The 18,797-nt window shown below is 34.5% G+C and overlaps 1 protein-coding gene across 19 annotated transcripts in view; it reads right to left on the bottom strand.

Annotated features, from left to right (window-relative positions):
* Nucleotides 1-18,797, bottom strand: part of MEF2A (myocyte enhancer factor 2A) — a 239,096-nt gene that overhangs the window by 49,707 nt on the left and 170,592 nt on the right. For 10 of the 19 annotated variants that reach the window (XM_074234192.1, XM_074234195.1, XM_074234202.1 and 7 more), the window contains 3 exons: nucleotides 15,377-15,526; nucleotides 12,662-12,881; nucleotides 10,933-10,992 (listed from right to left, as the gene is read on the bottom strand). In XM_074234192.1, the coding sequence (XP_074090293.1) occupies nucleotides 10,933-10,992; nucleotides 12,662-12,881; nucleotides 15,377-15,526 (430 nt within the window). Of the gene's footprint in view, nucleotides 1-10,932; nucleotides 10,993-12,661; nucleotides 12,882-15,376; nucleotides 15,527-15,590; nucleotides 15,723-18,797 lie in introns of all 19 variants that reach the window. The other 9 variants (XM_074234194.1, XM_074234197.1, XM_074234206.1 and 6 more) reach the window with 2 other exon arrangements.

The raw sequence follows: 18,797 nt of genomic DNA, 5'->3' as shown, positions 1-18,797 counted from the left end.
TTGGATTACTCTCACTCTGTCGATTATTCTCTATCTTCATTCCTAATTCATATACTCCTGAATGAAGCTGAGGGAAAAAAAAATCACAAAAATTATAAATTTATGTTTATTATTGTATTGTCCTTTAGTTATGCTGACTTTTTGTGACCTCAAATGGTATTTTCTTGGCAAAAGATACTTTAGTGGCTTGCCATTTCTTTCTCCAGTGAATAAGAGGAAAAAGATGTCAAGTGATTTGCCCACGGTCACATAGCTAATGAGTGTCTGAGACCAGATTTTGAATTCAGATTTTCTGAACTTCAGCACCCAGCCTCCTATCTACTGAGTCATTAACTGCCTCTAATAAAATGGACCTTTAATGTGACGAGTCAGTCCTTTTTTATATACATACATATATACATATATATATATATATATGTATGTATATATTCCTTAAATGACTCACTACTATCCAACTCACCACAGTGGTTTTTCATACCTTTCAATCCCTCCTTAAGCCTCCTGTGGCTTCCTATGGCCTAATCCTAAATCCTCTCAGCTAAGAACCCCGTTTCATAATTTTACTGAAAAAATTGAGGAAATTCACTAAGGACATTCTGTTATGCCCTTTTCTTTATCTCTCACATCAACCACATGCCTACCTCCTTCATCCTTGTCTCACAAGAAGATGTGGCCCTTCTTGCCAAGACTAATCACTCTACTTGTACATGTGATCTTGCCTTCTCCAGTAGACTGGCTCTTCTATTATCCTTACTCTTTCACTTATCTTTCTGTCTTCTTGCTGTTTCCTTACTGCCTACAAACCCCCCACGCCATGTTTCTCTCATCCTCAAACCCCTCTCCAAAAAATCCCCAAAATCCTTAACTTGATTTATTCCCAATAAAGATATTCCCTCCCTATTTGTAGCTAAACTTGAGAAGAACATCTGCTAGTAGTGCCTCTACTGTATTTCCTTTCATTCTTTTCTTAATTTTTTTTTTTTTAGGTTTTTGCAAGGCAAGTAGGGTTAAGTGGCTTGCCCAAGGCCACACAGCTAGGTAATTATTAAGTGTCTGAGGCTGGATTTGAACTCAGGTACTCCTGACTCCAGGGCTGGTACTCTACCCACTGTGCCACCTAGCCACCCCTTTTCTTAATTCTTAAAGAAAATTGCTATCTTCAGAGTTGTTAATCATCTCTTAATTGTGAAACCTTAAGTCTTCATTCATTCTCCTTGATCTCTATTTTGGAGCCTTTAATAATATCAAATACCCTCTTTTCTCTAGAGTTTTCAAGTCAGGGTTTTCTCTTAGTTTTTTTTCCTATCTGCCTGAAGCCTCCTGATCAGTTTTCTTTGCTAGATCTTCATCCAGCTCATATATACTAATGATAAGTGTCCCTCAGGACTGTGTCCTGGATTCGCTTCTTCTATAATATTTTGCTTACTGACCTGTCTAAATGTTATTCTATTCAATAAAATTCAGTGGTTCCACGTTAGCTTCTGGGTCAAATTCTTTTCTGTCATTCAAAGAAATTTCTAATTAGGTCCCCTTTTTTCCTTTCCGATTTTTTTATACTTTACTTAGGTATAAAGGGAAGATTGCTTCATACCTGCCAGTCCCTTTCAAAAATTATAGAATAAGTCATAGTCTCCTGGTAGAGTAGCACATATTGAGAGCTTAATTGATGAGTATTATCTGAATGATTTTGTAGACTGACTGTAAGATGTAGTAGTCAAACATCTTGTAAATTTCCTATAGGAGACAAGGATTGTACAATAGCTCTAGTTATTGACAATAAATAAAAAGTACTCAGGGGTTATCTTCCACAAAACTAAAAAAGATTATCTGTATTTTGTTTATAGATTTTAATTTTGCAAAAATTAAAGTAATCTTTAAGGAAAGTCTCTTGCTTATGCATTTAAGTTGTTCATCTAATAGGGAAATTTCATACTTATACATACAATAATATAAAATTACTTAACTGGTCCTTTTAACAATCAAAAAGCTCATTACAACTACCTAAGTGTCTTATTTTACCATACCTGTGGTACAGAAGAAAAAAACAGTTCTTAATAAACACAAATATTAGTCCAATGTTTTTACTCATAGTAGGTTTTTTCTTAAAGGTTTTTGCAAGGCAAATGGGGTTAAGTGGCTTGCCCAAAGCCACACAGGTAATTATTAAGTGTCTGAGGCCAGATTTGAACTCAGGTACTCTTGACTCCAGGGCCAGTGCTCTATCCACTGCATCACCTAGCCACCCCTCATAGTAGGTTTTTAATAAATGTTGCTAATATAATTTTTTTTGGGGGGTAATTATAATGATTATAAAGCTGACCTTGAAGCCTGTAAGGCCCCAGGTTAAGTCCTGCTTCTGTTACCTAATGACTGTGTGACTTTAGCCAAGTCATTAACTACTCAAAGTTCTAGATAATTCCCTAAGACTATAAATTTCAGAGAAGGTGACAACATGAATGGGCAATTCCTCAATTGGCAGTTTTCTATTACAATTAAATAACTGTTCCCATTCCTATCCTTATCCCTAAATAAAGACTAGTAAAATGGTTCAAAGGCAGTTTTTTTAAATCTTCATTATACAACAGTTCCAATTTTGGAAATTAAATAACTTATTATATGTAACTAAATACTACAATCAAAACCAGCTGCTTTCATTTATCAACTTCATGAAACTCAGTCATTTCACCTGGTAAAAACAAAACAAAGCAACAGTTTTTAGGTAATTATCTTGTTGTCTGATTTAGACATGAAAGCTGGTTGTCAACAACTCTAAACAGGGAAAATCAAATTCATTACTGTCTGTTGATACCAAGGAAGAAAGACAGAGGTCAAAATAGTTCTCATCCCAGAGAAGTATAGCAGATGTCACTGTCTCCTGTGATAAAGAACAATGAACAAGACTTCAAGAGAAAAAAAAATGAATCTTCACTGAACTTTAAGGTTATAACAATATAAGGACAAAATGAAGAAAATACTTAGGGGGTGGGGGGGGTGGGAATAGAGGAGGAGGTCAATCAGAAATCTAACAACTCACATTTAGACAGCATAGTAAGATGTAAAAAAGGCTTTCCTCACAACAACCCTGTGAAGTAAGTAATACACATATTATCTTTACATATGAAGAAACCTAAGATTAAAAGGCTTGAGTCCATAGTGAAACATGTGACAAAGTACTTTAACCAGGATCTAAACGTAGTTGATAGGTTTAATTTTTCCCCCCCTACAACTTCTCTACAGAGATAAAGAAAGATTGTTATAAAAAGAAATTTATGCAATTTCTTTTTCAGTATATATATTATATACTAATTATTTTAAATGTATCAATACTATATGTTATCAACCCAAGCTCAACAAACCTGAGTTTCAATAAATTTATTGCAAACAGTTAAATTTTGTTAACAGTTTCAATGTGCTAAAGAACTTGGGCTATCCTTTCCCTTTTGGGAATGTCCTCTCTTGTTTCTTGTGATTTTCTCCCACTGTGCTTCTCAAAGGAGAAAAGAATCTGTGAAGCAGTTGTAGCTATACTTGAAAAGCTGAGAAACATTAATCTATCTCATATAGAACCAGCATCAGGTGCAGACTGGTGTTCTACTTGTTTTGTCGGTTAAATAGATATAATCAGAATTTTTAAAGATTTGGGGTGGGGCCTACAGTTATTCATAGTTTTTCACATTCATAGGGATCCTGCACCCCTAACCCACACAAATATTGAAGGACAACTGTAGAGTACTTTTAATATTCCAAAAATTAAGGGGAAAAAATGGCTTAGAGAGAGAGACTTCAAAATGCTCAAACTCAATGGGATAACTAACAATGCAGTTCAAACCTAGATTTGAAGTTGAAAATTATTACAAATTATATTAAATGAAACAGATGTACAGTAGTATCTAAGGTATAACTTAACTAAGCAGACCAGAAATGCAATGAACTAAAAGATGGATAAAGAGTGAGAAGGCAGGTGGAAAGGATTTTAACAAGCAATCAAAAACTATAGAGAGAAATAAACTCAAATATTCTGGAATTCAGAAACTCCTGACAATGAAGGTAACCTGGCAGAAATGAGGTTTGGATTATCTTATACAATACACTATAATAAGTTTAAATTGGTATATACCATTATATCAAATTTCTCTCAGGGAAGAATTTATTTTATTTTTGCAAGGCAATGGGGTTAAGTATCTTGCCTAAGGCCACATTAGCTAAGTATTAAGTGTTTGAGGTGGGATTTGAACTGAGAGCCTCCTGACTCCATGGCCAGGGCTCTATCCATTGCACTACTTAGCTGTCCCTCAGAGGAGAATTCTTACCAAAAGAATAAAAATAATCATAAAAATAAAATAGATGATTTGGATTATAAAGAAAATGAAAATATGAACAAAATCTTGAAGGTTTCCCTTATCTGGTGATTAGAACTCCAAATTTAATCTAACCATTTTGAAAAATAATTTGGTAATACTTTAACAAATATATATTGTAATAAAGCTGAAATGGGAAGCTGGAACTAAATTGTGTTGTATCTTTAATAATTTTACTTAGTGGGTAATAGGTTATCATGGATGATTTTTGAGCAAAATAGTGATATGACTAGAATAATAATAGAGGAAGATTGGTCTGAAAGAGAGGAAGCATGGAGGCAGGAAAAACTGTTAAGTTACTGAAGTAGCATAGGAGGCTGATAATGTATTATGCTGGTATTTTGGAAGGACTGGAAATGAGATAAGGGATGTGAATTGTTAAGGAGGTAGAATAAATTTGAAGAATCACTTTTGGAAACTGATAAGTGATGAGATATGCCAAGTGAGGGAGAGATAACAAGAGTCAAAGTTATCACACACATACCCACACACTCACCCACACCCACCCACCCACTCACCCACCCCCTTACCCTTTGGTTTGGCCAGTCTTCCTAAGTAAGTCAGAGTCTTTTTCATTTATTGAGTATTTTTAACTCAAAGACTACTTTGCATTTATATAGTGTTTCATACTTTGCAAAGCACTTTTGACTTTTCCTCCTGGACTTATTGGGACTGCTCAGATTGGATTCCCTCCTTCAAGTATTTTCTCTAAAATATGACCTCCTGCTCTCTCAATTATGGTAATACCAGTCCTGCTAGTATGAAGACAATGGAAACTGCCCTTCCAACACCTAGATCTCTGTGTTCTAGCCAGAGCCATTTACCTCCCTAAATCCTCACTGTAATTTCCAAATACAAAATCCTGCTCCTCTTATGTCTATTCAAGATAATCCTCTGAAACTAGTCTGACTTTAAATAAAATTTCTTCCCAGAACAAGTCCAAGATCTATTAGGGAAAAGAAGATCAGTGCCTAAAAAAAAAATCCCAAGATGAAGGCAGGGTTCTCTCAGGCTCAATAGTAGATTCGAGGAGCAAAATTACCTCACCCCACAGCAGATTTGAAATGTGTCTGAGAATCTGAAATTTACAAATAGTCAAGACCTGGTTCAGAACCAGAAAATGGAAGTCAAAATGATTACAGAGGTCAAAGAATGGCAACAATATGGTTCAGCAAAGACCAGCTGATGGGGAATATATATAAACTTCTTCACTCCATTTCATGGAGCAACCAGATTTTCAACTTGTTCCTCTTCAAATGTGTGCTGTATCTGATCTTCCCTCTCTTCTATCACCTACACCTTACCTCCTCAGTGCCCCCCACCCCTTCTCCCATCCCTTTCCTCTCTTATTTTCCTCTAGGGTAAGATAGATTTCTTTATCCAATTAAGTGTATATTTTATTTCCTCTTTGAACCTCTGCTACTAGCAGAGTAACTTCACCTTCCCCCCTTCCATTCCATTGTAAAAGCTTTTTCTTGCCTCTTACGTTAAATAATTTGGCCCATTCCAATTCTCCTTTCCTTTTCTCCCAGTACATTCCTTTCTCATCCATTAAACTCCATCTTTACAATACCTTTGTATTCATCTCCCTCCTGTGCCTTGTCTATATAAGCTCCTTCTAACTGCTTTAATAAATGAGAAGGTTCATAGGATTTATCAGTATCATCTTCTCATGCAGGAATACAAGCAGTTCAACATCATTAAATCCTTCATGATTTGTTCTTTCTAGCCACCTCTCTATATGCTTCACCTGAGTCCTTCCTCTACTTGAAGATCAAACTTTCTTCTCAGCTCTGGTTATTTCATCAGGAGAAGTTTGAAAGTCTACTATTTTATTGAATATCCATCTTTTTTCCTGAAAGATGATATTCAATTTTGCTGGATAGTTGATTCTTGGTTATAATCCAAGCTCTTTTTGCCTTCCAGAATATCATATTCTAAGCCCCACCAGCCCTTAATGTAGAAATTGTTAAAGCTTGTGTTATCCTGACTATGGCTCCATGATATCTGAAATTGTTTCTTTCTGGCTGCTTGTAGTATTTTCTCCTTGACTTGGAAATTCTGAAATTTGGCTGTTTCTGGAAGTTTTCATTTTGAGCTCTCTTTCAGGAGGTGATTAGTGAATTCTTTCAATTTCTATTTTACCATCTGCTTCTAGGATATCAAGAGCAGTTTTCCTGGATTACTTCTTGAAAAATGAAGTCTAGACCTTTTTTTCCTGGTCATGACTTTCAGGTAGTCCAATAATTTTTAATTTATCTCTCTTGGATTTGTTTTCTAGGTCAGTTGTTTTTCCAATGAGATATTTCACATTTTCTTCTAGTTTTTCGTTCTTTTTTATTGTTTCTTGATTTCTCACAAAGTCATCAGCTTTCCTTAGCTCCATTCTATATTTGAAGAAATTATTTTCTTTAGAGAGCTTTTGTATCTCCTTTTCCATCTGATCATTTCTGCTTTTTAAGGCATTCTTGTCTTCACTGACCTTTTGGACTGCTTTTTCTATTTGACCCAAACTGGTTTTTAAGATGTTATTTTCTTCAGTATTTTTTATATCTCTTTTGCTAAGCTGCTGACTTGGTTTTCATAAATTTCCTGCATTGCTTTCATTTCTCTTCTCAATTTTTCCTCTACCACCCTTACTTGATTTTCAAAATCTTTTTTTGAGTACTTCCATAGCCTGAGACTAATTCGTATTTTTCTTGGAGGTTCTGGATTCAGAAGCTTTGACTTTGTTATGTTCTGAGTATGTATTTTGATATTCTAAAGGATCACAGTAATTGACTATGATTGGATTTTTTTCTTCAAATTTGCTCATTTTCCCAACTTTTTTGTTAAGGTGGGGCTCTGCTTCCAGAGTGGAGATGCACTATCCCAGGTTTTTGTATTTTTTTTTTTTTTTGCAGCTGTTTGCAAGGATACCCCCTGCTCCCGGGACCTGCAAATTCTCAATTCCTCCAAGGTCTTATGAGAGGCTATGATGTTTTCTGGTCTGTGCTCTGACCTGTGGATGACCACAAGCACTCCCCTCTGCCCTGGAACTGTGAGTAGAATCCTTGCTCTGCTGCAGGCTATAAGCTCTGTTGAGACTGGGGCCTTAGACTGCAACCTAGTGAAACAACAGAGTCTGCCTCAGGGATGGCAAAGAGACTTCTGCAATCTCCCTTGACCCCCTAACCATCTGTGGGCTGAGAAGTTTGCAAGAAAATGCCAGGTGGCTCCCCAGACCTGCTCCTGGTCCCTGGGGGCTGGGTCTACACTGAGGCCTGTGCTGGATTGGGCTCCTCTCTCACACTGATGTGGCAGAGTTTTCCTGCAGATCTTCCCAACTGTCCATGGGAATTTTTGGGATGACAGGGCTGGAAATGCCACTGCTACCATGAACCCAGGAGCCCCATGGTCTGTTTCTGGATGGTTGGATCTGGTTTGCTCCAGCACAGCCTGGACTGTGCTGAGGGACCTTTCTAACCCTGGTATTACAGACCCTTCCCATGGATTTTCTAAGTTGTCTTGGGCTGGAAAATGGTTTCATTCAGTCTTTCTGTGGGTTCTGCCACTCTAGAATGTGGTTAGAATCATTATTTAAAGCTCTTTGGAATGGTCTGGGGTAGAGCTCATGGGTGTCCCTGCCTTTACTTTGCTGTCTTGACTCTGCCCTCTAACTCATTATTATTTTATCAAAATTTTTAATGTAATAACACATGTTGTTTTTCCAACTGTATACAAGTTTCACCTCTCTTTGGAAAAATGATTTTTCAGTGTTCTCAAAATAGTGTCACTTCCACCCTGGTCCTATTCTTCCTTTTTGAGTTTAGTGTCATTTCCATTTATTTCTGTTGGGGGGTTACTTAGAACCCAAATGTGGAGACTCCACTATTAATTACATGGCAGAGACAAATATTTGTTATAGTCATCTTGACCTATCCTTTCCATTTATTATCTGTTGTCTCCCTCCAATTTCACGTTTAAATATTCTAGGGAGATCTACCTGAACTAGATTCCCTGCCAAGCTTTCTGTAACCTTATTTTTCCTTTCACTGCTTCTCACAACAAAAGTGGGAAGGCAAATATGATGTATAGCATTGCATTTGTTCATCTGGGTTAGAACACTTGTAAACATCAAGACCGTCTTGATGAAAATGATGTCAAAAATACAGAAGTTCCTAAATGAAAAATGAAAATTCCACAGGGTTTGCTAGCAGGATTGTTCATCCAATTCCAAGAAGGCAGCATTTAATTTTAACAAAATACAAGTAAAGCTTAGAGAGATCAGGATTTTTGGTTCAAATAAGAAGACAGATGAAATTCAATTTTATGCAGATAGTAACAACCCAAAGTGCTTTTATGATACCCTGAAGGTTATTTATGAGAGAAAGACATATGCATCTCAACTACTCAGTGCTGATTAGTAATAAGGAAATGATCCTAGATAGAAGGGCTGAATAGTTCCATAGTGTTCTTAACAGATTAATATCAACCAATCAGAAGTTATTGAACATTTAAGTTAAAGTCACTCAAGTTGAAGTCAATCTATCCCTAGATGAAATTCCAACTGAAGAAGAGATTTTAAAAGTCATCAGACTCCTTTCAGGTGACTGACTCTATTCCAACTGAGATTTAAAAGGTGGGGGGGTCCAATATTCATACAAAATCTGACTGAAATATTCTAAGTTAAATGGCATGAGATTATCCCCAAGGAATTCAAGGATGTCTCCATTATCTAGCTATATAAAGGTAAAGGAAATAGAATGACCTGTGGCTATCACAGGGGTGTTTCTTTTCTAGTCACTGCTGGTAAGATTCCTGTCAGAGACCTTCTCAATAGCTTCTGAAAAGATCAAGAAACAGTTGATATAATGTTTGCTGCTAACAACTCCAGAAAATATGCCAGAAGCAGAAGAGAGGTCAGTATACAACATGTGTAGATCTGACCAAGGCCATTCATACCATCAAGACCTGGACTTAATGGAAAATTATGTTAAAATGTGCCTACCCGAAGAAGCTCATCAGAAGTGTATGTCTATTTCACTGTATGTCTATTGCCTTGATTCTGGATAGTGGACAATGATCTCATGATTTCCCAGTCACCAACAGAATGAAACAAGGATGTGTCCTTGCTCCTATGATGTTTTCAGTCATGTTATCAAATCCACTGAGGATGGACACATCAATGAGGTCAGCTACCACATTTTTAAGTAAATTTTTCAACTTGAAAAGGTTACAAGACATGACCAAAGTGTAGGGAGTGTTGGTGCATGATCTTCTATTTGCAGATGATTGTGCATTCAGTGCAGCATCTGAAGCTGAGATGTAATGATTATCTATTACTTGTGCTAATTTTGGCCTAACAATTAATACCAAGAAAATACAGGTGCTTCATTAGCCAGCACCATATCATCCATATGTGGAACCATCGATTACAGCAAATGAAGTTTTTAGTACTGTGGAAAAGTTTACTTACTTTGACAGTGAACTTTCCCAAGGGAGGTTTGCATTGACAATGCATTGCCAGAGCTAGCTCAGTATGGGAGAAAAGAGGTACAAAACTGACTACCACTGTGCTGACCTCATTGCTATAAGCTTGTGAAACCTGGAGAGTTTACAAGCATCTTGTCAGAAAACTGAATCGCTTCCACTTAAAATTGTCTTAAGAGGATTCTGAAGATCTGGAAGGAGAAAATACGGGACACTGAGGTCCTTTCTCAAATGAAACCACCTAGCATTCCAACATTATTACAAAGGATGCAACTATGATAGGCTGGACATGTTACTAGAATGCCAGATGTACACTTGCAAAAAAGAACTATTTTAGAGAACTCACACATGGCACTTATAGGGTACTCACATCAGAAGAAATGATATAAGAGCACACTGAAGGTCTCTCTTAACAGCTTTGGAATTGATTGTACAGCATGGGAGACACTGACCCAGCAGAGCACACCCTCAGAGAGGGTGCTGTGCTCTAAAAGCAAGACAGCATGTAAACTGCTCAAAGGAAACATGAGATGCATCAGTTTAAAGTAACCACCCTAGGTGATCATATGAACTATTTGTGCCTGGCCTTGGTAGAGCATTACAAGTTCATATTGGTCTGACCAGCCACAGTCAGACACAATGTAACTTATCTCTAACTCAGTGATGTCATTTTGGTCTTTGATAACAAATGACAAGAACCAACCAGCTTTTCATTAAAATAAAGTTGCAGTAACACAATTGGCAATGAAGAAAAGCATAGTGAGCTTAAGATGTAGCATATTACCAACAAAGCAGAGCAAAATAGAAGTTATACAAGATATCATACTATATGGTGCAGTGGATAGAGCACCAGCTCTGAAGTCAGGAGGACCTGGGTTCAAATCTGGACTCAGACACTTAATAATTACCTAGCTGTGTGACTTTGGACAAGTCACTTAACCCCATTGCCTTGCAAAAAAAAAATCATAATCAAAACCTAACAGTCTACTCATTTTTCCAGTTATTTTCTATCTTAAATTTTAATTAAGGAGGAGGTAATGATCTGAGATCAAGTTTCTGATGTTTCAAAAATAGAGATGAACCAAAGAATAACATCACTTACCCACTGGACTATTTCCAGCTCCATTTGGCACTGTGAGATCTGTAGTGCTCAACATTCCACCTAATATTAAAATGAAGACATAAAGATTAGCTATTCTTATTTGTACACTGAACATCAAAAAATGGTAAGAAATCAATATTAAAATGTCCCATGATTTTTTTTTTATGTTTTTCTTTTTGCAAGGCAAATGGGGTTAAGTGGCTTGCCCAAGGCCACACAGCTAGGTAAATATTAAGTGTCTGAGACCGGATTTGAACCCAGGTACTCCTGACTCCAGGGTCGGTGCTTTATCCACTGCACCACCTAGCCGCCCCTTCCACATGATTTTTTGAAGAATATGCCTACATAATGAGAGGAAGAAGGACAGGGCAATTTAAACAAAAGATAGTTATTTCATCATATCATTCTCTTGACCAAAAACTTATAGAAAACCCATCTTTAGATCAATTCCAGGTTTAATATGTTATTTAAAAGTCTATATAATCTTGTCCCATCATACTTATCCTTAATTTTCTTAATGAATCATCAATTTTTAATTGTCTTCTTTGTGTTGGGCACCATTTTAGGTACTATGGGAAATAAGTTAAGTGAAAAAACATGGTTCCTCTCCTCAAGGGGATCATTATATTTAATTTGGGGGCAAAAAGACATTCCTGAATTATTAACTAGATATAATCCAAATTATTAACTAGATATAATCCAATCAAATGAATGTAGAATTAAGAAAAAGGAAAGTCACCTGTGATATGGTATTTATAGAAGAAATCAAACCTGGACTTTAATGAATGGGCTGGATTTGCACAGGTATAGAGATGGGGGGGAAGGAGATGGAAATCGAGGAGATTTAGTTTAGATAGAGGGACTAACATGAATGAACTTCCAGCATGAAAATCCAGTAGTGTTTATCCATGAGTAGATCCTCTTCCAAAATAAATAGAACTTTTCTTAGATATGATGCTATCAATCCATTTAAATTGGTCTCATTACTATTCCATGAATACAAGGTTTTAAATCCCTTAAATTCAAGCAATGATAGAGTAATGGGTCTGGGATCAGAAAACTCATCTTCCTGGGTACCTAAATCTAGTCTTGAACACCAAGTTGTATTGTGTGAGCCTGGGCAAACCATTTAATCCTATTTGCTTAAGGGTTCCTTATCAATAAATGAACTGGAAAAGGAAATGGTTAAACCCCTCCAGTAGATTTGCCTCAAGAAAACTCCATATGGGATCTCAATGAATCTGAAATGATTGACTAACAACAACATCATCATCTTTCTGGAAGGTCCTTAAAAATCCTAGCTATTGCATTCAAAGTTCAAATTAAGGTCTGTTTTTCCTGACTTACCAAGTTCACCCTGATCTTTTCCATTTTTTACCTCATTTTTACAAACTTTTTCTTGTACAACCAAATATTACCTTAGGGTGTTGTTAACTAACTCTAAATATCTTATCATTTCAATAACATTAAAAGTGAAATATTAAAGGCAGAGAGACTATCCTTTATCCTTCAAAAAATCTTAGAAATATTAATACTTCTCAAAATTCATTCTTGAATTAAAATTAAAGAAAAAACTGAAAAGCAATGATTCTAACTTATTCTGAGTCAGTAAGGAGGTGGAAGACAATTTAACTCTTGTCATGTAATACTTGTTATTAATTACTAAGGAGTTCTATTATTATAATAAGTACGAAGACTATTAAAAGACAGAAAAAAATGAAAAGATTACCTGTGTTGCCAGTACTTGGTGGTCTCTGAGGAGCTCCAGGTGATACATTTCTATGCATTGTAGCCTGAGGTGGAGAGAGCATGCTTGTGTCTGTTAATGAGGAACTGGCTGCCAATGATGGGGATACAAGTGAACTCCCTGGGTTAGTGTAGGTCAAAGCATTGTGATTGGTAACTGGGACAGTAACTGACATTGAGAAATTCTGAGGTGGCAAACCAGGCTGAAAATAAAGGAGGGAAAAAAGGGAATATTTTAGTTTTCATTTATATTTTAGAGCTAATAAACTACTTAGTTTCACATGTTATAACATTTACATGTAAAAGCTAGGCATTAGCCCTGTTCAACAGTGTTGCAAAATCCTAATTTAAGTTCACTTTGAAAATGGGTATTAGTTACAATATTAATTTTTATAACAAATATTGACACAGCTGAAAATCAGAAATCAGAATACAAGCCAGAATACCTTTACATTGAAAACAATTTTGCGAAACAATGCAAATAGAATAACAAGAATCACATTAAAAATAAGTTAACCTCGATTAAATTCTTTATTCTAAATCTAGTTCATGAATTATGTTTGTAGCTATTAAAAGTATGACAAAATTTACAAGTTTGCATATTATTTTCAACATAGTCATGAGATGTAAAACAAAGATATTACCAATTAATATATTTGATTATTGTTAAAAATCTATCAAAACTTATCAATTTATTAACTATACTCTTAACATCATACAATCCTGATAAAAATGAAATAACTTACAGAAAATACAATTAAATAACAGGTAACCAATGGCAGAACAGTTCAATTTTTTTTTTTTACTATTTTGTCTTTAAAATAAATGTATTTGTACAAAAAATATATCTGGAGAAAGCTTTAAAAAACTATGCTATGAAAATTAATAAACAACAAATAAATGGTGCTTCATGACATCATAACTATTCATAATAATCACTGGTCTCCTAGATTGTTCCTTTTTATTTTGTTTTTTTTTTTTCCTTTTTTTGCAAGGCAATTGGGGTTAAGTGGTTTGCCAAGTGTTTGAAGCCAAATTTGAATTCAGGTCCTCCTGGCTTCAGGGCCAGTGTTCTATCCACTGCGCTACCTAGACATCCCAATTCTTCCTTTTTTAGACAGATCTTTCTCTTTATTTCTTAAATTTTACTTCTAAAGATACTTTAAAAATACTTTTTTAATTATTAGAAAGTAAGAGTATATCTGTATCTCAATTTTGAGAAGAAATAGCTTTGCTTCCCTTATCAGCAAATCAATGTAAATTAAGAAAATTGATAGAATGCAAAGAATTTAGACCAAAACATATCAGTTGTAGAATTATATTAAGTGAACAATAAGTAGAAAGTAATAGATCTGATGATTACTTTTTTTAAATGAAACTTTATTTTTGCAGTACAACAGAAGCTCAACATCAATTTACTAATCCTCACAACAACCCTGTGAGGTAGGTAGTCTTGTTCTCTGTTATATTGTATAGATGTATTCTTACCGTAGTATCAGTTTACTCAAACCAATGCTAATCATGATGCTTATTTTTGTATGTTTAAGGGAAATTAGACATTAAGCTTACAGAAAACACCTTAGAGAAAAAGTACTGGTTCTGTGCTTGGAAAAACTATTCCAATAAAATCTTGATAGTGGAGCAGAAGGCTAGGCTCTGCCAGAAGCATGAATCTAAAGAAAATATCTTTTCATTATTACCACACACTTGCACATGAGTAGTTCTATTTTTTAAAATTTTTTTATTTTTTTTAAGGCAATGGGGTTATAAATGACTTGCCCAAGGTTACACAGCGAGGCAATTATTAAGTGTCTGAGACCGGATTTGTACTTAGGTCCTTCTGACTCCAGGACCGGTACTCTATCCACTGTGCCACCAAGCTGCCCCCACACCAGTAGTTCTAATAAAAATCATGAGATCATAGATTTAGAGGTAGAAGGAACCTTAAAAGTCATATGGCCAACCCAAAAAGAATATTCCTTCAAAATTTGTTCTGAAAAAGTCTATTTTTATAAACCACAATAATGCCAATCTGTCAACATAATAGCAAAGGATTATAGATTCAGCACTGGTTAGGTATTTTTAAAAAAACTGGTGGAAAATGCTACCAAATATGGTAAATGTAAGGATTAGAAAATTTTTACAAAGGAAGACAAGTTTACTATTAAAGCATCTAAACATTACCTTTAAATAATTAAAAAAAGGTTGCATTTTAGGCTGAATCTAGATACCAGATCTGAAATTGCCAGCATCTACTTAAGGACAGTGAGGAACTAGAAAAGGAAAGAATTTCAGTTTTACCTTTTCTACTTTAAGAAATTAGGTTAAGTACTATTCAAAGAAGCATTTTAAAACATTTAACAATTTTAAATAAAAAAAATCAATCAATCAAAATGAAAATTAGGACCCTCTTTTCTAAAAAAAGATGAACATTCAGTATCCCAAACAAACATCCATAAAATTAACTATTCTCCCCCTACCCTGTTCCTCAACAGGGACTTCATGAGAGTTGAGGATGTGTCATTTATTTTTATATTCTTCAGAGTCCAATGATATGAACTGGCATAGAATTAAAAATGAAATGGAATATCTGCTCCTTAATAAATGACTTTGTACTATCATGTTTAGAGTTGAATACTAAAATAATAAACTATATTTGTGAATATCTTCATGCACAAGATAAAAGCACAAACCATACTTTAGTACTCACTGCGATTTTATGATTCCGCATCATATTATCAAATTCCTCATTTATTTTTTTATATTTTTCTTCTGTATGTGGAGTTAGCACATATGAAGTATCAGGGTCTGGGCTGTCGCACCCTCTGTGTTCCTTCTTGTTCAGAGCCTAAATAATGAAGTTAATAAAAAGGATCAACAAATAAAAAGTAAAGGTAAATGAAAGTACTTACAGGGCCTCGCTTGAAAATAAAATCACTATCTTCATTTAGTTTGCTGAATCTGTCCTCCGAGAGTGGACTGTGCTCAAAGTAATCGTCAGCATCAGGGCTCTCACAACCATTAAGGCCTTTCTTTCTTAATGTCTGAAATACAATTGGAAAATTCACACAAAAATAATACTAACTTGCCATGATTTTTTTTTGTTTATTAAGAGAGCACAGACTGAACTGAACTACATTGAGCCACTGAAAGTGATCATAAATGTGCTCTAATTTTTTTTTAAAAAAAGAACAAATTCATTAAGAATACTCAAGATAACTTAGTACAGTGAATACTCAAGATAAGCTATTTTACAGTAAAGTAGAAAGAATATTCATATATAAATTAGTTTCTTCCTTTTCTAAATACTTAGTGAATACTACAATCACATATGGCTTTGGCAGTTTCTACTGTTTTATGATGGACCCTAATCAACTTTATTACCATGACAGTTGAATGAAAAGGAATTTGTAGAGCAAAAATGGAAATAAAAAAAGGTCTTTTAAAAAGACTTGTCACTCTTGTTTTTCTCAACCATTGCAATTCTTTTTATAATTAAGTCCCCTATACATATCAGACTATTTTCATTTCCACACAAAATACTTCACCTCCTGTTTCTGTAATTTTCTTTTAGGATTTTTTTTTTTTGCAAGGCAAACGAGGTTAAGTGGCTTGACGAAGGCCACACAGCTAGGTAATTATTAAGTGTCTGAAACCGGATTTGAACTCAGGTACACCTGACTCTAGGGCCGGTGCTCTATTCACTGCACCACCTAGCCACCCCTGTTTCTGTAATTTTTAACTGGCTTGTCCTCATCCCTGGAATCCATTTTCTCCTGATCATTACGTCTTCTCTAAAGACTTAGTTTAAATTCTACTAATTTCAGGTAATCTTTCCAGGTTGTCTCCCCCCCCCCCCCAACTTATTTTGTTCTGCTTATTTTCCATTTACATTGTGTATGTGTATGTATATACATACAAATATATATATATATATGTAAATGGAGACAATGTAAAGGGAAGGATATATGTGTGTGTGTACATATATTAATAGTCTTTCACTTACACTGTGTGTATGTATGTATGCACCTAGTTTTTTGCACATTGTCTTACTCAGAATGTAACTGGAAGGTAGTATTTGATGCCATATTTTTGCCTTTCTTGGTATTTCCTTTACTTAGCACAGTACCTTATACATAGTAAGATCTTAATATAAGCTTATTGATTAAATGACTTGATTTTTGAAAATAACATAGATTATTCAATCACTTCTTTTTCAACAACAACAAAATAACATGCTAGTTCATTAATTCTATTCTTAATTTTAAATTCTAAAAATTTTTTTAAAGTGACACTGAATAAAAATGTATGAATATATCAACTAACTTCATATTCAAGTGATGAAAAATACTGCACATAAAATTTGTAAAAAAAAAATCACTCAAAACCACCACTATTTGTTTTTATAACTCTTTTTATATAACTTCTTCAAATGCTTTGATAGTGCTAATGGCTTGCCCAGTGGACTGTAATTCCTGTTTACTGAATGTAACTCAGTATCCCTAGTGACATACTGTCACCTTGGAGCACTAAATATTGACTTCAAAATAAATACTTTTAAATGACTTATTAGATTTTTTTAAAGAGAGAATAAATGGAATTTTTTTTTTTTACTCTTTTTCTTCTAAGAGGTCTCTCTGATTTTCTAGACCAGTTAGTTAATTTTTTGGTAGAATTACTTGGTTAAACAATTTATGTGGCTCTGAGACTTACATTTTATCCCGAACACAGGGAGGGAATATCCAGAAGCATTTAAGAAGCATTTTTCAAGAATTGTGTAATAGAATTTGTTTTGACACTGAATAAATATTTGGTCAAGCTAATTTAAGCTTTTTAAAAAAATATTTATTTATGGCAACTGGGTTAAGAGTGACTTGCCCAAGGCCATACAACTAGGCAGTTATTAAGTGTCTGAGGCTGGATTTGAACTCAAGTGCTCCTGACTACTGCTGGTGCTCCATCCATTGAACTACCTAGTTACCCCTAACCTAAGCTTTTTAATTAATTATTCTATTATTTATTTTAATCATGATTTTAAAGAGAATAATGAAAGTAGTTGAAACCATCTCTTAAATACATCATCATGATGATGCTTTCCTTGATAATTTTTACTTTGAAAGAGACAGGAATATGAGCATTAAATTCTGGAAATTTTTTACTTAGTATTTCAACTATTAAAGGGAAACTGTTTATTTGATTTCATAATTCATCATCAGTATAGACATAATTTCTTCTCAAATTACTTGGCATATGCTATGTATCATCCCACACACAGAGCTAAAATGTAATCACTAAATCAGCACATGGCAAATGCTACACCTGTTTTTCCAACACCTGTCATTACACTAAGCTCTCCTGGTCTAACCAATCATGTGAACATTTATTTGGTCTTTGCCATAAAAGGACCTGTTGTTTAGGACAGTGAAGGACGGAGACAGTTAACCTCTCTACTCTTCTTAGCAAGTTCTGCTTGCCAGTTCTCTGCATACTGATATCAGCAAGAAAAATGTTAACACTTAATATACTGGTTCAAAATCAAATCTTATAACTAACTTATATAGAGCTATAAACAAAACACAACAGCACCTTGAAGACAGATTCTATGCCAAAATATTTATTCTCATAAATTATTAATTGAATAAATTACTAAAAATATAAATCTGGAGACAATATTTGTTTAAATTATACTGCATTTTCTAATTTATTCATTTTATGTTAGTGGAAAAGAAATTGTTTTTTATGTAAGTCTGAATTCTTTAGATGTTCTTCATTGTTTTTCACTTAAGAATTATATTTATTGTTCTTTTTGAGAATACTAAAAAAAATCATTACAAACATAAATAATGTGGAAGCTGAATCCCACATCTTGCATTATAATATATATGCAGGAAATTTTAACAATTGATAAAATGTCTTTGAATTTACAAAAACACCTATATGTGATATAACACAGTTATAATATTACAGCATTTCTTCAATAAAATTACATCATTTTTATTCCAACAAGGTAGGGTTAACTCTGTTCTTACTTAGGAGGAAGAAAAATAATGTAGTATCTACAACTCAAGTTTCTGGAAATCTTCACCACAGATGAAGTTCTTGTCATTGCCAGAGAACTC

Source organism: Macrotis lagotis, chromosome 4 (genome assembly GCF_037893015.1).
Source record: "Macrotis lagotis isolate mMagLag1 chromosome 4, bilby.v1.9.chrom.fasta, whole genome shotgun sequence".
Lineage (NCBI taxonomy): Eukaryota > Metazoa > Chordata > Mammalia > Peramelemorphia > Peramelidae > Macrotis > Macrotis lagotis.
This window is presented reverse-complemented; position numbering and strand designations above follow the sequence as displayed.